Consider the following 27,723-nt stretch of genomic DNA (forward strand, 5'->3'; position numbering starts at 1 on the left):
TCCTTGTGGCTGACCCCATACAGTGTAACGTCTCCTTGTGGCTGACCCCATACAGTGTAACGTCTCCTTGTGGCTGCCCCATACAGTGTACATCTCCTTGTGGCTGCCCCCATACAGTATAACGTCTCCTTGTGGCCCCCCCACAGTATAACGTCTCCTTGTGGCTGCCCCCATACAGTGTAACGTCTCCTTGTGGCTGCCCCCATACAGTGTAACGTCTCCTTGTGGCTGCCCCATACAGTATAACGTCTCCTTGTGGCTGCCCCATACAGTGTAACGTCTCCTTGTGGCTGCCCAGCTGCCACCATACAGTATAACGTCTCTTTGTGGCTGCCCCATACAGTGTACATCTCCTTGTGGCTGCCCCCATACAGTGTACGTCTCCTTGTGGCTGCCCCATACAGTGTACATCTCCTTGTGGCTGCCCCCATACAGTATAACGTCTCCTTGTGGCTGCCCGGCTGCCCCCATACAGTGTACATCTCCTTGTGGCTACCCCCATACAGTATAACGTCTCCTTGTGGCTGCCCGGATGACCTCATACAGTGTAACGTCTCCTTGTGGCTGCCCCATACAGTGTACATCTCCTTGTGGCTGCCCCCATACAGTATAACGGCTCCTTGTGGCTGCCCGACTGCCCCCATACAGTGTAGCGTCTCCTTGTGGCTGCCCCATACAGTATAATGGCTCCTTGTGGCTGCCCCCATACAGTGTAACGTCTCCTTGTGGCTGCCCCCATACAGTATAACGTCTCCTTGTGGCCCCCCCACAGTATAACGTCTCCTTGTGGCTGCCCCCATACAGTGTAACGTCTCCTTGTGGCTGCCCCATACAGTGTAACGTCTCCTTGTGGCTGCCCCCATACAGTATAACGTCTCCTTGTGGCCCCCCCCACAGTATAACGTCTCCTTGTGGCTGCCCCCATACAGTATAACGTCTCCTTGTGGCTACCCCCATACAGTATAACGTCTCCTTGTGGCTGCCCGGCTGCCCCCATACAGTGTACATCTCCTTGTGGCTACCCCCATACAGTGTAACGTCTCCTTGTGGCTACCCCCATACAGTGTAACGTCTCCTTGTGGCTGCCCCATACAGTGTACATCTCCTTGTGGCTGCCCCCATACAGTATAACTGCTCCTTGTGGCTGCCCGACTGCCCCCATACAGTGTAGCGTCTCCTTGTGGCTGCCCCATACAGTATAATGGCTCCTTGTGGCTGCCCCCATACAGTGTAACGTCTCCTTGTGGCTGCCCCCATACAGTGTAACGTCTCCTTGTGGCTGCCCCCATACAGTATAACGTCTCCTTGTGGCTGCCCCCATACAGTGTAACGTCTCCTTGTGGCTGCCCCCATACAGTGTAACGTCTCCTTGCGGCCCCCATACAGTGTAACGTCTCCTTGCGGCCCCCATACAGTGTAACGTCTCCTTGCGGCCCCCATACAGTGTAACGTCTCCTTGTGGCTGCCCCATACAGTGTAACGTCTCCTTGTGGCTGCCCCCATACAGTATAATGTCTCCTTGTGGCCCCAAGTGTTTTTTTCTTCTAAATGGGCATTTATCGCGATATATATCGTTATCGCGATAATTTTCTTAATATCGTTATCGTGGGAATATTTTTGATATCGTCCAACCCTAGTCCCCATAGCTCTGTGTGCTTTTATTGTGTAAAAAAAAACTGATTTGATACATATGCCAATTAACCTGAGATGAGTCCTGTACGTGAGATGAGTCTGGGACAGGACTCATCTCAGGTTAATTTGCATATGTATCAAATCGGTTTTTTACACAATAAAAGCACACAGAGCTATGGGGACTGGGTATTGCGGATGTGCTAGTGGCCATCTAGCAACCCATGTTCTCAGCTCTATGCACAAAATCCCGGTGACAGGTTCCCTTTAAGTCAGGATTTGCCAGGGGTATGAATAATTATGGGCAGCACTGTATGTAACTATGTAATTATATGACTGATGTAAAAATCTGATATAATATAGTATGTGACAGTCTCTTTCTAAGAAAAGCGAGAACCAGCTTTGTAACTCACATGGATCCAGAGATCTTACCATTCATTGCTTCAATTTCTTGGTTAGATTCTCTTCAGACTGGCAGCCCAAGGGCATGTGTCCTTTCTGTTGCCGCGCTCTCCCTATAACCGCTCAGGGGGCGTGTTTTTTTCCAGCAGCTCTTTCCCTGTAACACTCTAATAGTAAATATGGCTGGTGGCAGCTGAAGGATGAAACTGAACATGTACGACCACCTCAGAAGGTGGACGTGCACACAGCTATGCAGATTAATACACATTGGAGGTGCTATTATAATAAGGTAAATAGAATATCTCACAACTGGAGCATATTTGTAGCAGAAAATAAATGACAAAAGACTTTCATGTTGAATTATATTAAAAAGACATATAAGGCTACTTTCACACTAGCTTTTTTGCTGGATCCGGCACGGTTCAGCAAAAAACGCTTCCGTTACTGATAATACAACCATCTGCATCTGTTATGAACGGATCCGGTTGTATTGTGTAACATAGCCAAGACGGATCCGTCATGAACTCCATTGAAAGTCAATGGGCGACGGATCCGTTTTCTATTGTGGCAGAGAAAACAACATGTTGCGGTTTGCTCTCCGGTATGGGAATGGAATGTATTTTGGAGCACTCCGTTCTGTTCAGTTCAGTTTTGTCCCCATTGACAATGGGGACAAAACTGAAGCGTTTTTTTTTTCCGGTATTGAGCCCCTATGACGGATCTCAATGCCGGAAACTTAAATACTAGTGTGAAAGTAGCCTAATTTTGGCATAACCCCTTTAACCACCTCCGGACCGCCGAACGCAGCGACGCGTCCTGGAGGTGGTTGATTCATTCCGCCTGGACGCGCCGGCGCGTCCTCTCGCGAGACGCGAGATTTCCTGTGAACGCGCACACACAGGCGCGCGCGTTCACAGGATCGGAAGGTAAACGAGTGGATCTCCAGCCTGCCAGCGGCGATCGTTCGCTGGCATGCTGGAGATGTGATTTTTTTTTAACCCCTAACAGGTATATTAGACGCTGTTTTGATAACAGCGTCTAATATACCTGCTACCTGGTCCTCTGGTGGTCCCTTTTGTTTGGATCGACCACCAGAGGACACAGATAGCTCAGCAATATGTAGCACCAAGCACCACACTACACTACACCCCCCCCTGTCACTTATTAACCCCTTATTAGCCCCTGATCACCCCATATAGACTCCCTGATCACCCCCCTGTCATTGATCACCCCCCTGTAAAGCTCCATTCAGACGTCCACATGATTTTTACGGATCCACTGATAGATGGATCGGATCCGCAAAACGCATACGGACGTCTGAATGGAGCCTTACAGGGGCGTGATCAATGACTGTGGTGTCACCCCATATAGACTCCCTGATCACCCCCCTGTCATTGATCACCCCCCTGTCATTGATCACCCCCCTGTAAAGCTCCATTCAGACGTCCGCATGATTTTTACGGATCCACTGATAGATGGATCGGATCCGCAAAACGCATACGGACGTCTGAATGGAGCCTTACAGGGGCGTGATCAATGACTGTGGTGATCACCCCATATAGACTCCCTGATCACCCCCCTGTCATTGATTCCCCCTTTGTCATTGATCACCCCCCTGTAAAGCTCCATTCAGACGTCCGCATGATTTTTACGGATCCACTGATAGATGGATCGGATCCGCAAAACACATACAGGCGTCTGAATGGAGCCTTACAGGGGGGGTGATCACCTCATATAGACTCCCTGATCACCCCCCTGTCATTAATCACCCCCCTGTCATTGATCACCCCCCTGTAAGGCTGCATTCAGATGTCCGTATGATTTTTACGGATCCACGGATACATGGATCGGATCCGCAAAACACATACGGACATCTGAATGGAGCCTTATAGGGGGGTGATCAATGACAGGGGGGTGATCACCCCATATAGACTCCCTGATCACCCCCCTGTAAGGCTCCATTCAGACATTTTTTTGGCCCAAGTTAGCGGAAATTATTTATTTTTTTCTTACAAAGTCTCATATTCCACTAACTTGTGTCAAAAAATAAAATCTCACATGAACTCACCATACCCCTCACGGAATCCAAATGCGTAAAAAATTTTAGACATTTATATTCCAGACTTCTTCTCACGCTTTAGGGCCCCTAGAATGCCAGGGCAGTATAAATACCCCACATGTGACCCCATTTTGGAAAGAAGACACCCCCAGGTATTCCGTGAGGGGCATATTGAGTCCATGAAAGATTGAAATTTTTGTCCCAAGTTAGCGGAAAGGGAGACTTTGTGAGAAAAAAAAAAATATCAATTTCCGCTAACTTGTGCCAAAAAAAAAAAAATTCTATGAACTCGCCATGCCCCTCATTGAATACCTTGGGGTGTCTTCTTTCCAAAATGGGGTCACATGTGGGGTATTTATACTGCCCTGGCATTCTAGGGGCCCTAAAGCGTGAGAAGAAGTCTGGGATCCAAATGTCTAAAAATGCCCTCATAAAAGGAATGTGGGCCCCTTTGCGCATCTAGGCTGCAATAAAGTATCACACATGTGGTATCGCCGTACTCAGGAGAAGTTGGGCAATGTGTTTTGGGGTGTCATTTTACATATACCCATGCTGGGTGAGATAAATATCTTGGTCAACTGCCAACTTTGTATAAAAAATGGGAAAAGTTGTCTTTTGCCGAGATATTTCTCTCACCCAGCATGAGTATATGTAAAAAGACACCCCAAAACACATTGCCCAATTTCTCCTGAATACGGCGATACCACATGTGTGACACTTTTTTGCAGCCTAGGTGGGCAAAGGGGCCCACATTCCAAAGAGCACCTTTAGGATTTCACAGGTCATTTACCTACTTGCCACACATTAGGGCCCCTGGAAAATGCCAGGGCAGTATAACTACCCCACAAGTGACCCCATTTTGGAAAGAAGACACCCCAAGGTATTCCGTAAGGGGCATGGCGAGTTCCTAGAATTTTATATTTTTTGTCACAAGTTAGCGGAAAATGATGATATATTTTTTTTTTTCCTTACAAAGTCTCATATTCCACTAACTTGTGACAAAAAATAAAAACTTCCATGAACTCACTATGCCCATCACGAAATACCTTGGGGTGTCTTCTTTCCAAAATGGGGTCACTTGTGGGGTAGTTATACTGCCCTGGCATTCTAGGAGCCCAAATGTGTGGTAAGAAGTTTGAAATCAAAATGTGTAAAAAATGACCGGTGAAATCCGAAAGGTGCTCTTTGGAATATGGGCCCCTTTGCCCACCTAGGCTGCAAAAAAGTGTCACACATGTGGTATCTCCGTACTCAGGAGAAGTTGGGGAATGTGTTTTGGGGTGTCATTTTACATATACCCATGCTGGGTGAGAGAAATATCTTGGCAAAAGACAACTTTTTCCATTTTTTTTTTTATACAAAGTTGGCATTTGACCAAGATATTTATCTCACCCAGCATGGGTATATGTAAAATTACACCCCAAAACACATTCCCCAACTTCTCCTGAGTACGGCGATACCACATGTGTGGCACTTTTTTGCAGTCTAGGTGGGCAAAGGGGCCCACATTCCAAAGAGCACCTTTCGGATTTCACCGGTCATTTTTTACACATTTTGATTTCAAACTACTTACCACACATTTGGGCCCCTAGAATGCCAGGGCAGTATAACTACCCCACAAGTGACCCCATTTTGGAAAGAAGACACCCCAAGGTATTCGCTGATAGGCATAGTGAGTTCATAGAAGTTTTTATTTTTTGTCACAAGTTAGTGGAATATGAGACTTTGTAAGAAAAAAAATAAATAAAAAATCATAATTTTCCACTAACTTGTGACAAAAAATAAAAAGTTCTATGAACTCACTATGCCCATCAGCGAATACCTTAGGGTGTCTACTTTCCGAAATGGGGTCATTTGTGGGGGGTTTGTACTGTCTGGGCATTGTAGAACCTCAGGAAACATGACAGGTGCTCAGAAAGTCAGAGCTGCTTCAAAAAACGGAAATTCACATTTTTGTACCATAGTTTGTAAACGCTATAACTTTTACCCAAACCATTTTTTTTTTACCCAAACATTTTTTTTTTATTAAAGACATGTAGAACAATAAATTTAGAGCAAAATTTATATATGGATGTCGTTTTTTTTTGCAAAATTTTACAACTGAAAGTGAAAAATGTAATTTTTTTTGCAAAAAAATCGTTAAATTTCGATTAATAACAAAAAAAAGTAAAAATGTCAGCAGCAATGAAATACCACCAAATGAAAGCTCTATTAGTGAGAAGAAAAGGAGGTAAAATTCATTTGGGTGGTAAGTTGCATGACCGAGCAATAAACGGTGAAAGTAGGGTAGGTCAGAAGTGTAAAAAGTGGCCTGGTCTTTAAGGGTGTTTAAGCTATAGGGGCTGAGGTGGTTAAGTATAGGTCATGGTGCCGTACTTTGAGTCCACATAACCAAATGAAGCAAACAGGTATCTCCGCATAAGGAACACCATGTCTGTTGAAAACTCTCAGAATCGGATTAACCCTTTATGAACATTTTGCTAATACACCTTTTTTTTTAAAGGTGCATCAATCTCAGGACAGGTGCATTTGTTTGGCTCTATAAAAGTTTTCCTCATAATTATTGAAATATATTGAAAAATCTAATTTGTTGCTCTACATGGATGATCCAATGGATGTGATCACTGTAACCATTCACTATAATTGGACATTCTTGGTTTGATTGGAGTAATACGGTAGTTTCTCCACAGTCTAAAGCGGCAAATATTAGGTCATTGTTGAACCCGCCACTATTGGTGGTACCATCCAACCATCTAAGGTCTCATGTATATAAGCTGGCTGAGCGCATGCTGCCGTTTTTTGTCAAACTCCTGTAGAAATGTCCTATCCTTGTCCGCAAATGGACAATAATAGGACATGTTCTATCTTTTTTGAAAGGACACAGAACAGACAGTCCCCATCTTTTCCAGCCGCATTAAAATTCATGGGTCTGCATCCGATATGCAGAAAATGGGGTCATGTGCATGAGGCCTAATGCGTATACTGTAGATCCCTCCTGACTTTCAATTGCCCTTTTCTGGAAGCAGCTTTCACCCCTCTCTCCATTTAGGACACCTGGTTGAGCCTGGTGGGCATATGTATGGAGGGTTTGGGAGAGAGGGCTAAAGGGAAAACGCTGTATGGCTGGCCTAAGTTGTCCATCAGTAGTAGACAGCCTTGGATGTGACACTCTTCTAGCTTAATCTCATTTAAATGTTTGTAGTGTTTCTTTATACCAGTCAGTAAGGCTACTTTTACACTAGCTTTCGGGTGTCCGCTTGTGAGCTCCGTTTGAAGGGGCTCACAAGCGGCCCCGAACGCATCCGTACTGCCCTAATGCATTCTGAGTGGACGCGCATCCGCTCAGAATGCATCAGTCTGGCAGCGTTCAGCCTCCGCTCTGCTCTGCAAGCGGACACCTGAACGCTGCTTGCAGCGTTCGGGTGTCCGCCTGGCCGTGCGGAGGCGAGCGGATCCGTCCAGACTTACAATGTAAGTCAATGGGGACGGATCCGTTTGAAGATGACACAATATGGCTCAATCTTCAAACGGATCCGTCCCCCATTGACTTTCAATGTAAAGTCTGGACGGATCCGTTCAGGCTACTTTCACACTTAGAAATTTTTTTAAACTATAATGCAGACGGATCGTTCTGAACAGATCCAAACGTCTGCATTATAGGAGCGGATCCGTCTGAGCAGACATCAGACGGACCCGCTCTGAACGGTAGTGTGAAAGTAGCCTAATCCTGCAGGCTACTTGCAGTTCATTAAAGTTGCATGAAGTCATTTATTACCTCACAATCTCCATAAATCTATTTCTTCCCTGTTGTCATAAATCATTTCATATCTTCTCTGCAGTGGTGTGCACTTTGATAATGAAATGTGTGTTTCTTACAGAGATGCCAGACTCTGCCTTGACAATACTTGGTGCCTGTTGTAAACTTCATCTCCTGCCAGCACTTTGTGCCCTGGTGAGTATAAAGATCTTACGTAGAAAAGTCTGGAGCCATCACTGCTGGTTTGTGGCCGTGTCATTCTGCTGTGGTTCTTATTGTATATTCTGTTTTAATCTAGGGTTGTTGCGGGTATCGAAATTTCGATACCCAATCGATACTTTTGTCCCGGTATCGATACGATACCGGGATTTCCGTTTTTTCGATACTGGGCTGCGCTTCTGCGCAGTCTAGTATCTCTGAACATGAGCGCGCTGCTATCGGCGCGCTCATGTTCTCTCTCAGCAGCACGGGGAGAAGGAAGCTGTCCTCCCTCCCCCTGTGCTGCTGCCGCTGCCACCAATGAGAAGAGAGGGGCGGAGGAGGGGCGGCAATGAGAAGAGAGGGGCGGAGGAGGGGCGGCAATGAGAAGAGAGGGGCGGAGGAGGGGCGGCAATGAGAAGAGAGGGGCGGAGGAGGGGCGGCAATGAGAAGAGAGGGGGTGGAGGAGGGGCGGCAATGAGAAGAGAGGGGCGGAGGAGGGGCGGGCGCACTGCGCACCCAATGATAGGATTACTATCGGAGCGATGGGAGGAGACATCAGCTTCACTAGTGGGCGTTCCTTTTCCCTGCGCTGCGATTGGACAGCGCTACAGCCAGGGAGAAGGAACGCCCACTAGTGAAGCTGATGTCTCCTCCCATCGCTCCGATAGTAATCAGCAGCATGTGGAGCAGGAGAGGAGACAGTAATGGGGCACTGCGGGCGAACGGAGCGGCGCCCAGGACTAAATGGTGAGTGCTGAGACATCGCTGGGCGCCGCTCTGTGTGGCCTAATAGTGAAAGTCTGGACTCATATACAGTAGTCAGTCTTTAACACATACAGGAGGCGGGTGCCGGCAGCAGAATCGCATTGCCGGCACCCTGCCCCTGACAGGGAGCTGCGATCAGCGGCAGTTAACTGCCGCTGATCTGCTAGTACCCGCCTCCTGTATAAAGGGGTAAAATCATTGGTGGTGCAGTGTGCCCCCCCCCCTCAATCCCCCCATCCCATTAAAATCATTGGTGGCACAGTGCGCCGGCCCCTCTCAACCCTCCAGTATTAAAATCATTGGTGGCAGTGGCCACAGGGACCTCTCCACTCCCCCTCATTGGTGGTGCAGTGGCAGCTTCTGATCGGAGCCCCAGCTGTGTAAGCCTGGGGCTCCGATCGGTTACCATGGCAGCCAGGACGCTACAGAAGCCCTGGTTGCCATGGTAACATCCCTGATGCTGTGTGCACAAAGCACAGAGCAGCAGGGACAGTGTGGAGTCCTATTCACCCTGATAGAGATCTATCAGGGTGAATAGGAAAAGGGATGAAAGATCCCAGGTTCTAGCCCCTAAGGGGGGAAATAGTTATTAAATAAAAAGTGAAAAAAAAAAAAACACTAAAATATGAATTATAAATCACCCCCCTTTTCCCAATTTCACATATAAAATATATAAATAAACATATTACATCGCCACGTCAGAAAAGTCCAAACTATTAAAATATAAAAAAAAAATCTAGGTGGTGAATGCCGGAACAGAAAAAATAAAATAAAAACTGCGCGATTCGCCATTTTTAAAAATGAGGAATGCACGTGGCTTTTTTTGTTTATTTTTTTCGCGTGGTATCGAATGGTATCGAGTATCGCAATACTTTTTCATGGTATCGAAACCGAATCAAAAATTTGGTATCGCAACAACTCTATTTTAATCCATCTTCAAGAAAAGTTTCCATTGCATTGTATATTTATCTCTGACACCCTACTCACTGCAATGATCAGAGTGGGATGTTCAGCTGTATAATACAGCAGACACCTGGAAGCAGTAATAGTGCTGTGGAATACGGGGTATTATGTACCCACAATGTACTATCATGGGGCAGGACAGAAGAGAATAGGGGTAATTGTTCCCTCCACTAATTAATTGTTCTCTGCAGGTTGGGCCCCTGAAATTGGCTATTATTTCCAGGCCGTACATTTAACCTTATGTAGAAAAAAATAAAGCATTATGTGTCAGCCATTGAGATGGGCGTCCGACATTGTAATACATGGATGCGCACTTCGGAGAAGGAGCTGCCCCTACTTAGCACCTCCCTGCTCTGATTGAGTGAGCGGAGAACCTCCCTCTTAGGCCTAGTTCACACGATTGTTTTTTTTTTTTTTTTGCGAGTGTACGGGCCGTTTTTTTGTGTTCCGTATACGGAACCATTCATTTCAATGGTTCCGCATTAAAAACGGAATGTGTTCCGTAAGCATTCCGTTTCCGTATTTCCGTTTTTCTGTTCCGTTGAAAGATAGAACATGTCCTATTATTGCCTGCAAATCACATTCCGTGGCTCCATTCAAGTCAATGGGTCCGCAAAAAAAACGGAACATATACGGAAATGCATCCGTATGTCTTCCGTATCCGTTCCTTTTTTGTGGAACCATCTATTGAAAATGTTATGCCCAGCCCAATTTTTTCTATGTAATTACTGTATACTGTATATGCCATACGGAAAAACGGAACGGAAACGCAACGGAACTCAAAAACAGAACAACGGATCCGTGAAAAACAGACCGCAAAAAACTATAAAAGCCATACGTTCGTGTGAACTAGGCCTTAGGCTACATGCACACGGACATGTGATGGAAGTTTTTTTTTAACGGCCATCACACGTCCATTTTAAGACCAATGGTCGTCTATGGGGTTATTCACACAGCAGTTTTTTTTACGTCAAAAAATAGAACATGTGCCCACACATCTGCCCCCATACAATTTTTTAACGTCTGTTTCTCAGAAAGGCATCAGTAAAAAAAATGCATCCATTAAAAATGGACAGTTTATCCATTTTTAACGGACATTTTTTTTTTCACTCTCGGGTGCATGTAGCTTTAGATGCTCATATACCCTAACCGAGTACATATTTATGAGAGCAAGTAGGTTGACAATACATCTGCAACTATACTTCACACAGGGGATGTCACTCTGATGTCCCCAACTCCTGATGACATCCTCCTACGTTTACTCCACGTTTTTGTCCTATAGTTGAGGCATATTTTTTTTTTTACTGCACTGCAAAAAACTAGGTACTCTACTAAAACAGGATGCTATTGTGTGCCTGTACAGTAGGATCCGGCTGCCATTGCGGGAAGGGGGGTGGTGAGCTTGACTTCAAGCGTAAAAGCTGCTGCCCCCTTGAAAAAAAACACTTGTATTCCCCTTCAGGTCGTAGGCAAATAAGCCTACGACCTGAAGGGGAATGAAAGTTGTTTTACGGCGATCATGCACCTCGGACATCTTATAGAAGATCATCATTAGAAACCTGATGTTGACAGCTTTAAGGTACTGCTAGCAGTTTATGGTCCATTTTGGTTCTGACAGGTTCCCTTTAACACAAATGTAAAACTTGAAATGGGGTCACAAAGGGAGATGCTCTGCTAAAACGGAGTTGGCAGAGATTGAAAGCCCCAGTAACGCTCTGTATGTATTTTCAGTGTGTAGTGATTTCTTTTTATGTAGTTTGTGCAGCAAGACCACGCTCTTTTGGCTAGAGAACAAGCATTTAGTGTGCAGCGAAGATCAAACCGCAGCTTGTCTGCTTATGAGATTTTCCCAAGGATATCGCTGAGACAGATATCACTGTTATCTAGGAAGGCAGACACAAAGTATGAGACATTTCATCACATACACAGCACACATAGATTTAACTTACTGTTTAGCTATTGTACAGTGTCTCACAAAAGTGAGTACACCCCCACATATTTGTAAATATTTCATTATATCTTTCATGGGACAACACTGACGATCTGACACTTTGATACAATATAAAATAGTCAGTGTACAGCTTGTATAAGTGTCCATTCACACGTCCGTGGTGTATTGTGGATCCGCAATACACCCGGCCGGCACCCCCATAGAACTGCCTATTCTTGTCTTCAATTGCAGACAAGTATAGGACATGTTCTATTTTTTTCCGGAGCTGCGGACCGGAAGATCGGGGCCGCGCTCCGGAAATGCGCATGCGGAGAGCACATAGTGTGCTCTCCGCATCCATTCCTGCCCCATTGAGAATGAATGGGTCCGCACCTGTTCCCGATATTGCGGAACGGATGCGGACCCATTTGTGGACGTGTGAATGGACCCTAACAGTGTAAATTTGATGTGCCCTAAAAATAACTCGGCACACAGCTATTAAAGAGGACATTTCCAGTCCAGACATTATGAAGTAATTAGGTTATGTAGGGCATAGTGCAGGGATGTAATATTGCTTGCTAGTTTGTCTGGGCGCCGCTCCGTTCGCCCGCTGTGCACCCCATTCACTGTTCCCGCCTGGTATGCTAATCAATAGCATCGGTACAGGGAGGAGGAGACTGCCCTGTTTCTCAATGGGCGTCTCCTTCTCCCTGGCTGTGCCGCGGTCCAATCGCAGCGGAGAACGTCACAGCCTGGGAGAAGGTGAGTTTTTTTTTTTTTTTGCCCCTGGCTGTGACGCTCTACGCTACGATTGGACCGCGGCGTCAGCCAGGGAGAAGGAGACGCCCATTGAGAAACAGGGCAGTCTCCTCCTCCCTGTACCGATGCTATTAATTAGCATACCAGGCGGGAATAGCAAACTGAGCCGCGCCTAGACAAACTAGTAAGCAATTTTGCATCCTTGCACTATGCCCTACATAACCTGCTAGTTATTTCATAATGTCTGGACCCATGAAAGGTCCTCTTTAATGTCTAAACCGCTGGCAACAAAAGTGAGTACACACCTAAGTTAAAATGGCCAAATTGTGCCCCATTTAGCCATTTTCCCTCCCTGGTGTCATGTGACTCGTTAGTGTTACAAGTTCACAGGTGTGAATGGGGAGAAGGTGTGTTAAATTTGGTGTTATAGCTCTCGCACTCTCTCATACTGGTCACTGGAAGTTCAACATGTCACCTCATGGCAAATAACTCTCTGAGTATCTGAAAAAAAGAATTGTTGCTCTACATATAGATGGCCGAGGCTATAAGAAGATTGCCAACACACTGAAACTGAGCTGCAGCACGGTGGCCAAGACCATACAGCAGTTTAACAAGACAGGTTCCACTCAGAACAGGCCTCGCCATGGTCAACCAAAGAAGTTGAGTGCACGTGCTCAGAGTCATATCCAGAGGTTGTCTTTTCAAAATAGACGTATGAGTGCTGCCAGCATTGCTGCAGAGGTTAGAGGGGTGGGGTGGGGGGGGGGGGGGGGGGGGGTCAGCCTGTCAGTGCTCAGACCGTACACCACCCACTGCATCAAATTGGTCTGCATGGTTGTCATCCCAGAAGGAAGCCTCTTCTAAAGATGATGCACAACAAAGCCCACAAAAGGTTTGCTGAAGACAAGTAGACTAAGGACATGGATTACTGGAACCATATCCTGTGGTCTGATGAGACCAAGATAAACTTATTTGGTTCAGATGGTGTCAGGCGCGTGTAATGGCAACCAGGTGAGGAGTACAAAGACAAGTGTGTCTTGCCTCCCTACAGTCAAGCATGGTGCTGGGAGCGTCATGGTTTGGGGCTGCATGAGTGCTGCCAGCTGTAGGCAGCTACAGTTCATTGAAGGAACCAGGATTGCCAACATGTACTGTGACATACTGAAACAGAGAATGATCCCCTCCATTCGGAAACTGGGCCGCAGGGCAGTATTCCAACATGATGACCCCAAACACACCTCCAAGATGACTATTGCCTTGCTAAAGAAACGGAGGGTAAAGTTGCTGGACTGGCCAAGCATGTCTCTAGACCTAAACCCTATTGAGCATCTGTGGGGCATCCTCAAACAGAAGGAGCACAAGGTCTTTAACATCCACCAGCTCCTTGATGTTGTCATGGAGTGGAAGAGGATTCCAGTGACAACCTGTGAAGCTCTAGTGAACTCCATGCCCAAAAGAGTTAAAGGCTATGTACACCTTTGGGGTCAATTTTTTATGATTGCATTCAACTTATTTTTGGTTAAAAATCATATTTTTAATTGGCCTTTATTAAAAATATTGAGCTGTTCAGTCACAAAGGGTTAACTGTTTTTCTAACTGTGTGACTGGTACTTTCGTTTTGTGCCAGTCATCTAATTACCCTTATTTCTAAACTATTGAGAGGTCATAAACACTTATTTAAACCCACATCCTTATCAGTAATCTAAGGATTGAGCTTTAATGAGTGTTTGTTTATGATGTGAGAGAGCAGAGATAAGGAGTTCATCTGCTTAGAGCAGTGGTCGGCAAGCCGCGGCTCGCGAGCCACATGCGGCTCTTTTTATCCTTGAATGCGGCTCTTTCGTGCGGGCTGGCGGGTGGGCGGCCGCGCAGCCATATCGCGCCGCTCAAGCTTGCAAAATGTCCGTCATGCGCCTCCTGCCCCGTCTGTCTGCTCCTTCCACTTTATGAATGAAGCAGGCAGGCGGGGCAGGAGGCGCATGACGGAGGGTGAGATGCAGTGGCGTAGCTACAGGGGTCGCAGCGGTCGCAATTGCGACCGGGCCCCTGAGCCAGGGGGGCCCCCGGCCCCCCCACCGCCTCCTATTCAAAATGTGATCTAACAGTGCCGGGGGCAGTGCGCACGGCGCAGCGCAGTAGGCAGCTCACGTGTGTCAGAGGAGAGTGAGGAGGAGCCGCCCGGAGGCGTGGTTTCCGTGCATCTCCGGATCCCTCCCAGTCAGACACTCAGAAGCAGCAGGCGGCAGTGACTGTGCGGACGTGCGGTGAGTTTTGAATAGCCTCTGGCCGGGCCCTCTACAGTACTTTATAATACAGATGAAGGTCGCAGTCAATGGGGAGGTGTGGAGACTAACGTCGGGGGAAGTTTTAGTAAACAGGGATGAATTGGGATTAATGACTGAACTGTGCTGAGGGAAAATAGCCCTCAAAAATGAACATAGGCTCTGAGGGAAAATGTTCTGTGAGCTGTGGAAAATGTTCTGTGAGCTGTGGAAAATTTTCTTCAAAAATAAAAGTTTAAAAATAATAACCAATGACTATGAGTCTTAAGCAATATGTCCGCCATTACTGCGCGCAAAAAAGTGGTCACCCTCCTTTCCAAGAACACCGAATGGCAAATATCAAATGCCGCTTTCCCGAGTGCCCCCGTGGGCTTCATGTATTTCATGTGCCTCCTCCCTTCCCCCCACTAATACATTACTTTACTTACTGGAGGGCACTTATGGGGGATATCTGTGGAGGGCACTTATGGGGGATATCTGTGGAGGGCACTTATATAGCATCTTATGCTATATATGTGTCATCCACAGATATCCCCCATAGGTGCGTCATCCACAGATATCCCCCATAGGTGCGTCATCCACAGATATCCCCCATAAGTGCGCCCTCCACAGATATCCCCCATAAGTGCGCCCTCCACAGATATCCCCCATAAGTGCGTCATCCACAGATATCCCCCATAAGTGCGTCATCCACAGATATCCCCCATAAGTGCGTCATCCACAGATATCCCCCATATGTGCGTCATCCACAGATATCCCCCATAAGTGTGTCATCCACAGATATCCCCCATAAGTGTGTCATCCACAGATATCCCCCATAAGTGCGTCATCCACAGATATCCCCCATAAGTGCGTCATCCACAGATATCCCCCATAAGTGCGTTTAATAAAAGTAAAAAATTATAAAGATTAAATGAAATAATAATCAAGATCCAAATAAAAGAAAGTACATATAAAAGTATGTAAAAACACACTCTGGGCTCATGCCCACGAATGTAAGGGCGCCGTGCCTGTGCTCTGGACCGCAAATAGCGGTCCGTCCGCAATGCACGGACACAGACCATGGGGCAGCTGCATGAGGATCGCGGACCCATTCACTTGAATGGGGTTCACGATCCGCATCCGACTGCCCGCACCGCAAAAAAGTAGCGCATGCTAAAGTGAATGGGTCCATGATGCCAGTGTACCAGTGAGGACTATTAGGGCTCATGCACACGACCGTGTGCCCGCCGTTGCCATATTGCAGGTCTCATACGGCGGGTCCGCAATACACGGGCACTGGCCGTGTGCAGCCCGCATCATGGACCCATTCACTTCAATGGGTCCAGGATCGGGGATATGAGTGCTACAGTGTGCTTCCGTGGTGCTTCTGGCTGTGCCTCCGCACCGCGAAAAAGTAGTGCATGCGCTACTTTTTTGCGGTGCGGAGGCACAGCCAGAAGCTCCACGGAAGCACTCTGTAGCACTCATATTCCGGATCCTGGACCCATTGAAGTGAATGGGTCCTTGATGCGGGCTGCACACGGCCAGTGCCCGTGTATTGCGGACCCGCCGTATGAGACCTGCAATATGGCAACGGCGGGCACACGGTCGTGTGCATGAGCCCTAATAGTCCTCACTGGTACTGTTGACGCAATATTTTAGGTTTTAAAAATGTGGCTCTCCAAAGAAATTTCAATCGTGGTTTTGGCGATATTTGGCTCAGTTGAAAAAAAAGGTTGCCCACCACTGGCTTAGAGCATGTCAGTTCTGTACAGAAAAAAAGGATTCTATATTGTTAATAAAGACCAATAGAAAAAAAATTATTTTTAGTTCAAAATAAGTATAATACAACAATAAAACAAAATTGCCCCCAAAGGTGTACATAGCCTTTAAGGCAGTGCTGGAAAATAATGGTGGCCACACAAAATATTGATACTTTGGGTACAATTTGGCCATTTTCACTTAGGGGTGTACTCACTTTTGTTGCCGGCGGTTTAGATGTTAATGGCTGTGTGTTAAGTTATTTTGGGGGCACACCAAATTAACACCGTTTGATACAATGTGAAGTAGTCAGTGTACAGCTTGTATAAAGTGTCATATCTTCAGTGTTGTCCCATTAGAAGATAGAATAAAGTATTTACAAAAATGAGAGGGGTGTACTCACTTTTGTGAATACAAATTTATAGATTTAGATTAAAGAGGTTGTGCAGGCTTTTAATAGTGATGACCTATCCTCAGGATAGGTCATCAATATCAGATCCGTGGGGGTCTGACCCCTGCCGATCAGCTGCATGAGGAGACCGCGCACGCAATGCTCATGTGCCATCTCCCTTCTCTCTTCCTATTTGCTGCTGTATGTCTAAGGGACAGCAGCGGACAGGAAGAGAGACGTAAGATGGCATGTGTGCACTGCGCACGCCCTCTCCTCAAACAGCTGTGGATAGGTAATCAATAGAAGAAGCCCAGATAACACCTTTAAGTTGTGACAAGGGGTGTAAAGAGATGAAAAGAATTGGGGTGACAGCATCCTATTACTTACTGAACGAAAAGAATGGAAGCACAGGGTGAGCGTGCAAACATGATGCATGTTAGGTCTCATGCACATAAGCATAATATGGTTTTGTCTAACCACCGAGTTGTACCAAGCTACAGTAATATGGCAGCAGAAATTTCTTTGTGGTTCTACCATATGTTCATATGCCTGCAATTTTATACATAGTGTTACCGAGGTGGTCTTCAATCACATTCCATACAATTCTACAGAAAAAATTCATAGCATGTTCCAGCATAAGTCATATTATGAATGTATTCTTCTCTAGAGCCACTGTAAGCCCTGCCTGCAGCCACAGGGACTCAAGACACAGAATCAAGAATCAGTCTATTTGTGCCAGTATGTGCACCATTTTCTAAATAATAAATCCAACGTAAATTAAGCCTCCTATGTAGACCACTCTACCATTAAGGTGTATGTTTATCATCGTAGTTCATAATATGAACAATGTTTTTTAAGATATATACCGTATATATATATATTTAGAGTTGTGTTGCACTTTTTAACTTTGCTCTAATTTTTATTGTATTTTACTATTTTTTACGTTTCATAAAGCAAGGCAGTGACTACGAAAAATAATACCAATATCAGAAGTTCAGAGAAGTCCGCATCAGCACATCTTGTTATTAAAACGTGGAAATAAGTGGTCCTTACCTGCTGCTGGCTATGCCTCAGCAGAGCCTTCTAGACTTGAATCCTTGTTCAAAACTATAAATCCTAACCTTGTGGCCTCTGGGATTAACAATGTTCCTGTGTTCTTTCTTTAATTAGCCAAACATCACATCAGATGAAGGACTTTGCTCAAGGACAGAACCATTGCTGTCGGATCTCATCGACCAAGGCACATTTCAGATTGTACAGAGGTTGTTCTCTTTATCAAACATGAGTCTGGAGATGAATGAAAAAAACATGCGAGCAGAAACTTTCAAGGACTCTGGCTTTCTCCCACTTATTCTATACATTGTATTGTCAGGTTTTCATTCATTAGTAAAAAATCTAAAGTTCTGAATTATGCTGGACTTTACCCTTGGGTCCCGACATAGCAGCAAATGCATACAGTGATATATTCACTGTATTGGATTTATTGAATTGTGAATTAGTGGATGTAAAAGAAAAAAAAACACATCTCAAAAGTTTCATATTTTATACTTGCATATATTTGCTCAGTTTGTCTTCATATAAGCATTGGTTTGTGTGTGTTTATCTTCAGTAAGAACAATTGTCTTTTAGCAGTTTCAAAGTTAGCTGACATATTTTTCTAGGCATATTGTACTTCATGACAGTGGTAAAATTTAGTCCAAAAAAGTCATTTTTATTTATAAAAAAAAATACCAAATTTATAAAAAAAATTGAAAAATTAGCAAATTTCAAATTCTCTACTTTTATAATAGATAGTAATAACTTCAAAAATAGTTATTACTTTACATTCCTCATATGTCTACTTCATGTTTGGATCATTTTGTGAATGTCATTTTATTTTTTGGGGAAGTTAGAAGGCTTAGAAGTTTAGAAGCAAATCTTAAAATTGTTCTGAAAATTTCCAAAACCCACTTTTGAAGGACCAGTTCAGGTCTGAAGTCACTTTGTGAGGCTTACATAATAGAAACCACCCAAAAATGACCCCATTTTAGAAACTACACCCCTCAAGGTATTCAAAACTGATTTTGCAAAATTTGTTAACTCTTTAGGTGTTCCACAAGAATTAATGGAAAATGGAGATGAAGTTTCAGAATTTCACTTTTTTGGCAGATTTTCCATTTTAGTTTCCACTAACAAAGCAAAGGTTAACAGTAGGGGTGCACCGAAATGAAAATTCTGGTCCGAAACCGAAACCGAAAATTCAGGATGCCCTTGACCGAAAACCGAAACCGAAACTGCCTTTTTGCCCAAATACTTTTAAAATACTTTTTTTTTTATGATTTTATTAATAATTCTTTTTCATGAATGAAATTCATCTGTGGGTGGCGCTGTTATGGAGAGGGGGATCTGTGGGTGGCGCTGTTATGGAGAGGGGGATCTGTGGGTGGCGCTGTTATGGAGAGGGGGATCTGTGGGTGGCGCTGTTATGGAGAGGGGGATCTGTGGGTGGCGCTGTTATGGAGAGGGGGATCTGTGGGTGGCTCTGTTATGGAGAGGGGGATCTGTGGGTGGCGCTGTTATGGAGAGGGTAATCTGTGGGTGGCGCTGTTATGGAGAGGGGGATCTGTGGGTGGCTCTGTTATGGAGAGGGGGATCTGTGGGTGGCTCTGTTATGGAGAGGGGGATCTGTGGGTGGCGCTGTTATGGAGAGGGTAATCTGTGGGTGGCGCTGTTATGGAGAGGGGGATCTGTGGGTGGCGCTGTTATGGAGAGGGGGGATCTGTGGGTGGCGCTGTTATGGAGAGGGGGATCTGTGGGTGGCGCTGTTATGGAGAGGGGGATCTGTGGGTGGTGCTGTTATGGAGAGGGGGATCTGTGCACTGTTATGGAAAGGGGATATGTGCACTGTTATGGGCATAACAGTGCACAGATCCCTTTTCCCATAACAGTGCACAGATCCCTTTCCCCATACCAGTGCACAGATCCCTTTCCCCATAACAGTGCACAGATCCCTTTCCCCATAACAGTGCACAGATCCCTTTCCCCATAACAGTGCACAGATCCCCCCTCCCCATAGCAGTGCCATAGACCGATCCCCCTACCCATAACAGCCCCGGCCCTGCTGCTCACAGCATCACTCACTGCATCTTTATTTTACCTTACAATCGTGACGCTCCGGTAACAACTCTGCAGGCAGAGCGGAGGGCGGCGTAACGTCACTTACTCACGTGACGCACCTGCTCCGCCCACTTTATGAATGAAGGAGGCGGAGCAGGCGCGTCACGTGAGTAAGTGACGTTACGCCGGCCTCCGCTCTGCCTGCAGAGTTGTTAGTTACTAGAGCCTCACGATTGTAAGGTAAAATAAAGATGCAGTGACAAAGTAAACCGCCCGCCCGGCGCCCGCCCGCAGATGGTGGGTGACAAATCCCACACCCCATATTTTCGGCCGATATGTAACAATATCGGCCGAAGTGGATTAGGTGCATTTTCGGCCGATATTTTCGGCTGCCGAAATTTCGGTGCACCCCTAGTTAACAGCCAAACAAAACTCAATATTTATTGCCCTGATTCTTTCGTTTTCAGAAACACCCCATGTGTGGTCGTAAACTGCTGTACGGCCACACGGCAGGGCGCAGAAGGAAAGGAACGCAATATGGTTTTAGGAAAGCAGATTTCACTTGGATAATTTTAAGCTGCCATGTCACATTTGAAGACCCCCTGATGCATCCCTAGAGTAGAAACTCCAAAAAAAGACCCCATGTTGGAAACTACGGATAAGTTGACAGTTTTGTTGGTACTATTTTAGGGTACATATGATTTTTGGTTGTTCTATATTACACTTTTTGTGATGCAAGGTAACAAAACATAGCTGTTTTGGCACTCTTTTTATTTTTTGTTATTTACAAAGTTCATCTGACCGATTAGATCATGTGGTATTTTTATAGAGCAGGTTGTTACGGATGTGACAATACCAAATATGACTCCTTTTTTTGGTTGTTTGTTTCAGTTTTACATAATAAAGCATTTTTGAAAAAAGTGTTTTTTTTTAGTGTCTCCATATTCTGAAAGCCATAGTTTTTATTTTTTGGGCGACTATCTTATGTAGGGGCTAATGTTTATTGGTATGAGATGACTTTGATTTGTACTATTTTAGGGTGCATATGACTTTTTAATTGCTTGCTATTACACTTTTTGTGATGTAAGGTGACAGAAAATGGCTTTTTTTAAACACATTTTGTTTTAATTTTTTTTTACGGTGTTCATCTGAGGGATTAGGTCATGTGATATCTTTATAGCTCAGGTCGTTGCGGACGCAGTGATATCTAATATGTATACTTTTTTTTTCTTTATTTCGTTTTTACACAATCATTTTTGAAACAAAAAAAAAAAATTCATGTTTCAGTGTCTCCATAGTCTGAGAGCCATATTTTTTTTTTTAAATATATTTTGGCCGATTGTCTTAGGTAGGGTATCATTTTTGCAGGATGAGATGACGGTTTTATTGGCACTATTTTGGGGTGCATATGACTTTTTGATCGCTTGCTATTATACTTTTTGTGATGTAAGGTGACAAAAAATGGGGTTTTTTTTACACCGTTTTTATTTAATTTGTTTACGGTGTTAGCCAGACAGGTTAGCTCATGTGATATTTTTATATTTTTGCAGAATAATGGGGCAAAACTAGATTTTTTTTTTTTTTCTTTTAGCACAAGACAGCAACATAACAAAATGTGAAAAAAATGAAAGGGGCTGAACTCTTTCCAAATGCATTGTATTTATTCTTCAGTAACCATAGAAACACCTGGCCAAAATATCCTAAACACTGAAGCTGTAATCTTTGTATAGTTATGGCAAAAAGTTTAAAGACTTACACAAATTTTGGTTTTCACAGTCCTCATACAGATGGGAGGGGTTGTGAAGCAGCTCAGTACTGATTAGAGTTCACGTTGAAACTCTGACTCCTGGGCATTTGCAGGAGCAGAATAAAAGTTCTTATTCACACTACTCCTGATAATAAAGTCTCCACAGAAGGGATGTTTGTCCTACTTTCCCTGCACTCATACATAATGGTGTCAGCAGTTTGGTATGTTCAAAACTGTTGACAGCCTCTCTTTAAAAAATAATGGGGAGATTTATCATGAGAAGAAAATTTAAAGTCTATTTTGCCTCATTTTGTGTTCGAGTACTTTAAGCTATTTTTATCAAATGTCTCATGTTACTTTATAAATTAGTGTTCTCCTTAGACCCTTTTGTCCAAAGAAGCTACTCCAGTTTTGCTACTCCACCCTCCTGGATTGAGATTACAACTTTTTAAGTGAAAATCATTAAAGGGGTTATCCAAGTTATATTTATTGATGACCTATCCTCAGGATAGGTCATCAATATCAGATCGGCGGGGGTCCGACACCCGGCACCCCCGCTGATCAGCTGTTTGAAGAGAAGGCATGTGCGGTGTCAGCGCTGCCTCCTCCTCACTGTTTACCTTCTAGCCGTTGCATCTGCAGTGGTGAGCAGGTGTAATTACACCCAAGCCGTCCCATTCATTTCAATAGGAAGGCTTGGGTGTAATTACACCTGCTCACCACTGCAGATGCAACGGCTAGAAGGTAAACAGTGAAGAGGAGGCAGCGCTGACACCGCACATGCCTTCTCTTCAAACAGCTGATCGGAGGGGGTGCCGGGTGTCGGACCCCCGCCGATCTGATATTGATGACCTATCCTGAGGATAGGTCATCAATAAATATAACTTGGATAACCCCTTTAACATAACTAACCACACCCACTTTCCCACCCACATTACAAAACTGGAGTGAGTGGTGTAAAAATGCAAAACGTTGCAACATTTTGTGCAGTCACTTAAATTTATCAAATTGCGCAACGGAATTCGAAAAGTCACAGAAGCCCTATTTTTGTGACTTTTTGAAGCCAGAATTCTGGAGTGAAGGTATGATCAATCGGGCCCAATATACTGGATACCTGCAGACTCCCACTAGAGGGAACTTGGGAGCGGTCTGCATACTGTTTTATTATTGAGATCAATGTGTAAGCATTAAGCCCCATCTTGTGCTGGCAGACGCCGACCTCCGAAAAGCTCTCGGAATGCATTTTCTGAGATTGCTGTGGTTTTGATATCCACATGTAGTTTCTTAGCTAATGTACATTTTCCCCATGGCTTTTCTTTTTCAGTTTGGACTCTCTTGACTTGTGTTCACCATGTAAACAAATCACTGGTTTCTTTATGTCCTGTATGTAACACTTTCAGTAGCTATATCCAACCAAACCCATAATGCACTCTTTTCATTTCCACAGCTCTAGCACCGCCCCTAACAATGGAGCTAGTTTATAGCTCTACCCACCCAGCTAGTTTCATACACTCCCCTATCACTGCCGTTTTGACATGCCCGTGCACATAACATCACAGGAAGTAAAAAGCGCTGCATGGGCGTGGTCATCTGACCGCCACAAAGGTAAAAGAAATACAACTACCATCAAAAATAATTATTTTAAAGTATGTTGATGCAAAGTGGAAAACTCCTGTAAGGCTAAGTTTTTTTTTTTTTTTTTGTGACTTTGGGTTCATGGTTGCGGCAAATTGTGAGTTTGTGTGGATGCACTGCTTCAGGCGATGGACAAACATACTGCGTAGCACCAGGACATCTTTTTAAAAGTCCCTCCATGCCAGTGACAAGGCTCCCATCCTTGCAGTTTCTGGTCCCTGGCGGACCAGAAGTGATGTGCTGTCAGTAAATCGGCACAGAATTCTAGACCTCAAAACCAGATGGTAAAAAGTAACATTTCCTAGAAAATGCTATGCAATGGCTGAACAGAATCTTTAACAACTGGCGACTTGTTTTTATTAGAGGCTTTATAATCATTGTGAGCCATTCCTCTTGCTTCATTTCTGTGCTGTGTTTATCTGAGAAGCTTTGGAGAAATGTCATAATATTGTTATAATTCGTGTAGTATTTTAAGATCCTTTACCGAAAGCTTCCTGCAGGTCGAGTACAAAGAATAAAAAGAACACAATGTAATTTTATATTTCATGTACTACTAGCGTAGTTGTATTGCCCTTGCTTCCTGTGCCTGGATTGTTTTATTGCCCTTCATTTATGTAATCTGTTTTCTATTGAATGTGTTTTTTTGACGGTTTTCAGTATTTCCGACTAACCTTTACTGTTATTCCTTCTACAACACCTCGGATGCCTCATGACTTTGTTTTCAGAACAAACCTCGAGCCTCAACTTGATGTTTCACTACTGACGCCTCAACTAATGTTTCAGGGAGGTAACAGAGCACTGATACTGTGCATTTAGTGTGATATCCCGCCTGACGTTTTATATTTTAGTCTTGTGTAATAAATATATAGTAACAAATGTGTAGATTGCATTGTCTGTACTTCTTTATGGGCTATTATAAAACATGATTATGTTCTGTTTCCATTGTCTGGATGCCGGGCCTTATTAATTAGTAACCAATCACAGCATAGCTTTTGTTTTTCCACCGTTTTTGAAAAAAAAAAGCTGAATGATGATTGGTTTCTATGGTTAGTCTTTCTGTTAATTCACCATTTAAAATGTAATTTATTAAATATAAATAAATAAAAAACCTTAAAGGGACACTGACAGGCGAAATCAGCATATATAGTTAGATATATCACATTACAGGTCTTATAGAGTCTTTTAAAAGCATATAACTATCCCCCCTGTCCACCTTATAAAGAGCGAAATATAAAGTTTTATAACCTGCATCTGCGGTCACCAATCTGCCCAAGGGGCGGCGTTTCATGTGAAAATGCGCCCAGCCAGCCTTCCCAACTGCCGTTCTTAAGCCCCGCCCAGCTCATCATTATTCACTTCGCTGGGCGGGGCTAGAATTCTCCCCAGTCCCGATCCTGCGCAATTCAATCCTCCCGGCATCGCTCATGCCCAATCTTCTGCGCCTGCGCCCCGCCATGCCGTCGGACGCACTATAATTAACCCCTTATATGATGTGAGTGAGCAGCGCTCTGAAGCGCTGCTCTGAACAGTGCATGGCTGAGGCAGCTGCTTAAGAACGGCAGTTTGGAAGGCTGGCTGGGCGCATTTTCACATGAAACGCCGCCCCTTGGGCAGATTGCTGACCGCAGATGCAGGTTATAAAACTTTATATTTCGCTCTTTATAAGGTGGACAGGGGGGATAGTTATATGCTTTTAAAAGACTCTATAAGACCTGTAATGTGATATATCTAACTATATATGCTGATTTCGCCTGTCAGTGTCCCTTTAAGGAGGTTATATCCCATGATTATGATCAGACATCATATAATTTATTGAAATCTCTAACAAAGCTAGAAGCAGCCCAGATCCATAAACCTCCCCATTCATTGCTCCAATTGCTCTGCTAGTTTTATTTCAAGCTGGCAGCACTTCAGGCATGTCTTTTCTCTTGAAGAGGAGGGGGAGGGGGGGGTCTGTTCTGCTGACACTGTCCCTGTCACAGCAGAAGGTATGTGTCCTTTCTCACAGGTTACTTCACAACACTGAGCTAAAGAGCTGCCTCATTCTCCTGTCTGCACTGCTAGTCAGGGACTATGATCCTGAATACAGTTTAATATGATCTTTAGCTGAATCTCTTTAGGACTGAAGTTTATGAGGAGACATGAAGTACAGAGAGGAGGTGGGGATGTGGATAATGAGCAGCAGCACTTGTATGCACTCTCCATCACCACAGCCCCACATTGCCACAGCTTGTCCAGTCCATCCTCTCTACTTCATGTCTCGTCATGAACTCCATTCCCACAGAGATTCAGCTGAAGATCTTATCAGCTGTATTCACGATCATAGTCCCTGACTAGTAGAGCAGAGAGTTGAATGAGGCAACTCTTTAGCTCAGTGCTCTGAAGTAACTTTTCCTGCTGTGTGATTTAGGACAGGTTTTGTGTGTACTAATAGGACAGCGGCCATTTTATTTCTCCTAATGATTGCTCCCTAGACAAAACAAGCCATTATGACTAAAGAAAGTAATTTGAGAATATATTTACAATAAAGTAATATTAATAAATAGTTAAAAGTGAATAAAACCTCAAAATCATCAATTCAAAAAACAGCACACTGACAGAAAATAGGTTCCAAAACAAGCAGATGGTAGTTGCAGATCAGATGCCAGCCCAAAAAAATCAAATATGGTATAATACACAATCTATACTTGCGTGTTCCAGAGACCATGGGGTACTGACGCGAAGAGACCTGAATACTAAATGCTGTATGATATGCAACTATCCATGTGCAGGGAGGGCGGTTTTTCTGTTAGTTGTGGTTAGATGTAGTTTTCCCAGAACTGAGAGTACTTAACCTGGACATACAGGGTATGATGGTACATGGCTACATTTATAAAAGAAAAATCAAACGGAATGAACATCTGCATATTCATTTATCATATTGTGCAGGATGTTTTGTATTTCTTTTATTTTTTTGTGAATGTGCTTCTTATTTATCTTGGGAGTAGCATTTTTGTGCACTTTTTGCCCCGCCTATCCCACAGGCGACCTGGGTCTGCACTCCTGAATGTAGAGCAACAACGGCATAGGTAGGTTTAGAGTAGGACATAAGAAGCTGGGTAAACACTATAGCGGCTCACCTGAGTGGAGTGTTTTAGCAAGCATCTACACCATCCTGATACCTATGCTGTGCGACATGCCAGCGATATAGCTTTTTTCTACTAAATCCAGACGTCTGAGAGGGTTTCCGCCTTCTAATTCACAAGTGGAATGCATAGTTCCCTATTGGAGCGCACCGTGGAACGTTCAGCTGATTACTTTACTTCCTATACACGTCGGTCACGTGGTCATCACCCGGTCACGTGTGACGCCGCATTACAACTGCGAGACCACACGGGACGCAGTGGTAGGTCCGGGCGGCAGAGCAACAAACCGAACAGACTCCTATTAGTCGGGTGGTAACGTACCAACTATCCATTACATTGCTATATTGTATGCCAATCTAATATAGAGTGCATCACCTGAAGATTTGACATTGTTATAAGTGATACCAACGGAACTTTACCCTACAGGGCTACCTGACAGTCTACCCTGCTCCCAACTAGATATTGATTATCCGCTTGTACATTCATTGGGACAGTTATTTATTTATATGTACCATTTATATACTGTATCGTATTGAAGATCGTGTGGTGCTAATTTTATGATATCCCACTGACTTCATATAGTGTTTATGCTATTGTTATTTTAACTATACCAAATAAATCACATCTATTACATCTGTTATTGATGTCCAGAGTACTCAGATAGTTGATTGCCCCTCCCTTTACTTTTGATATCTTTACCTTTTTAGAGTAGGACATGCCTGACTGAGACCACCTTGGCGTTGATAGGCGGGCACAGATGTGTTTTGATCAAAATGTATTGACTGAAAGTCTCAGGTTTTATCATATCAGAGTGAGGGCTTAGTCCATATGTAATGTTTGCATCTATTGTGTTAGGGCATTATTTTCCGTGATTTTTCTTACATGGCTATAGAAAGAATCACCACGTAGACGTTAGTAAATTAGTTACGTAAGTGAATGCTGGGTACAGTATGTTGGGTCAACTGGACTGGTATACAGTTGTGTTCAAAATAATAGCAGTCAGACATCACTAACCTGATCAATCACTGTTTTTGGTAGAAATGATTTTTCTACATGGCAAATAATTTACTAGCAGGTGTAATAGAGTAATAGAAACCCAACAGTCATGACATGCATGCTGCTGATTCTCTGTAATTCAATCACTTATTGAAAAGGGGCATGTTCAAAATAATAGCAGTGTGGAGTTCAATGAGTGAGGTCATTCATTCTTTGAAAACAGGTGGCAATTATTGCCCTTAT

At 44.3% G+C, this 27,723-nt stretch overlaps 1 protein-coding gene across 2 annotated transcripts in view; it reads left to right on the forward strand.

Moving 5' to 3' along the window:
* Positions 1-18,540, forward strand: part of GSDME (gasdermin E) — a 162,268-nt gene extending 143,728 nt beyond the window's left edge. For both annotated transcript variants that reach the window (XM_040433634.1, XM_040433635.1), the window contains exons 9-10: positions 7,969-8,042; positions 18,052-18,540. In XM_040433634.1, coding sequence (XP_040289568.1) covers positions 7,969-8,042; positions 18,052-18,288 — 311 coding nt within the window. In that variant the 3' untranslated portion in view covers positions 18,289-18,540. The remainder of the gene's footprint in view (positions 1-7,968; positions 8,043-18,051) is intronic.
* Positions 18,541-27,723: the final 9,183 nt, after the last annotated feature.

Source organism: Bufo bufo, chromosome 5, assembly GCF_905171765.1.
Source record: "Bufo bufo chromosome 5, aBufBuf1.1, whole genome shotgun sequence".
Taxonomy (NCBI): Eukaryota; Metazoa; Chordata; class Amphibia; order Anura; family Bufonidae; genus Bufo; species Bufo bufo.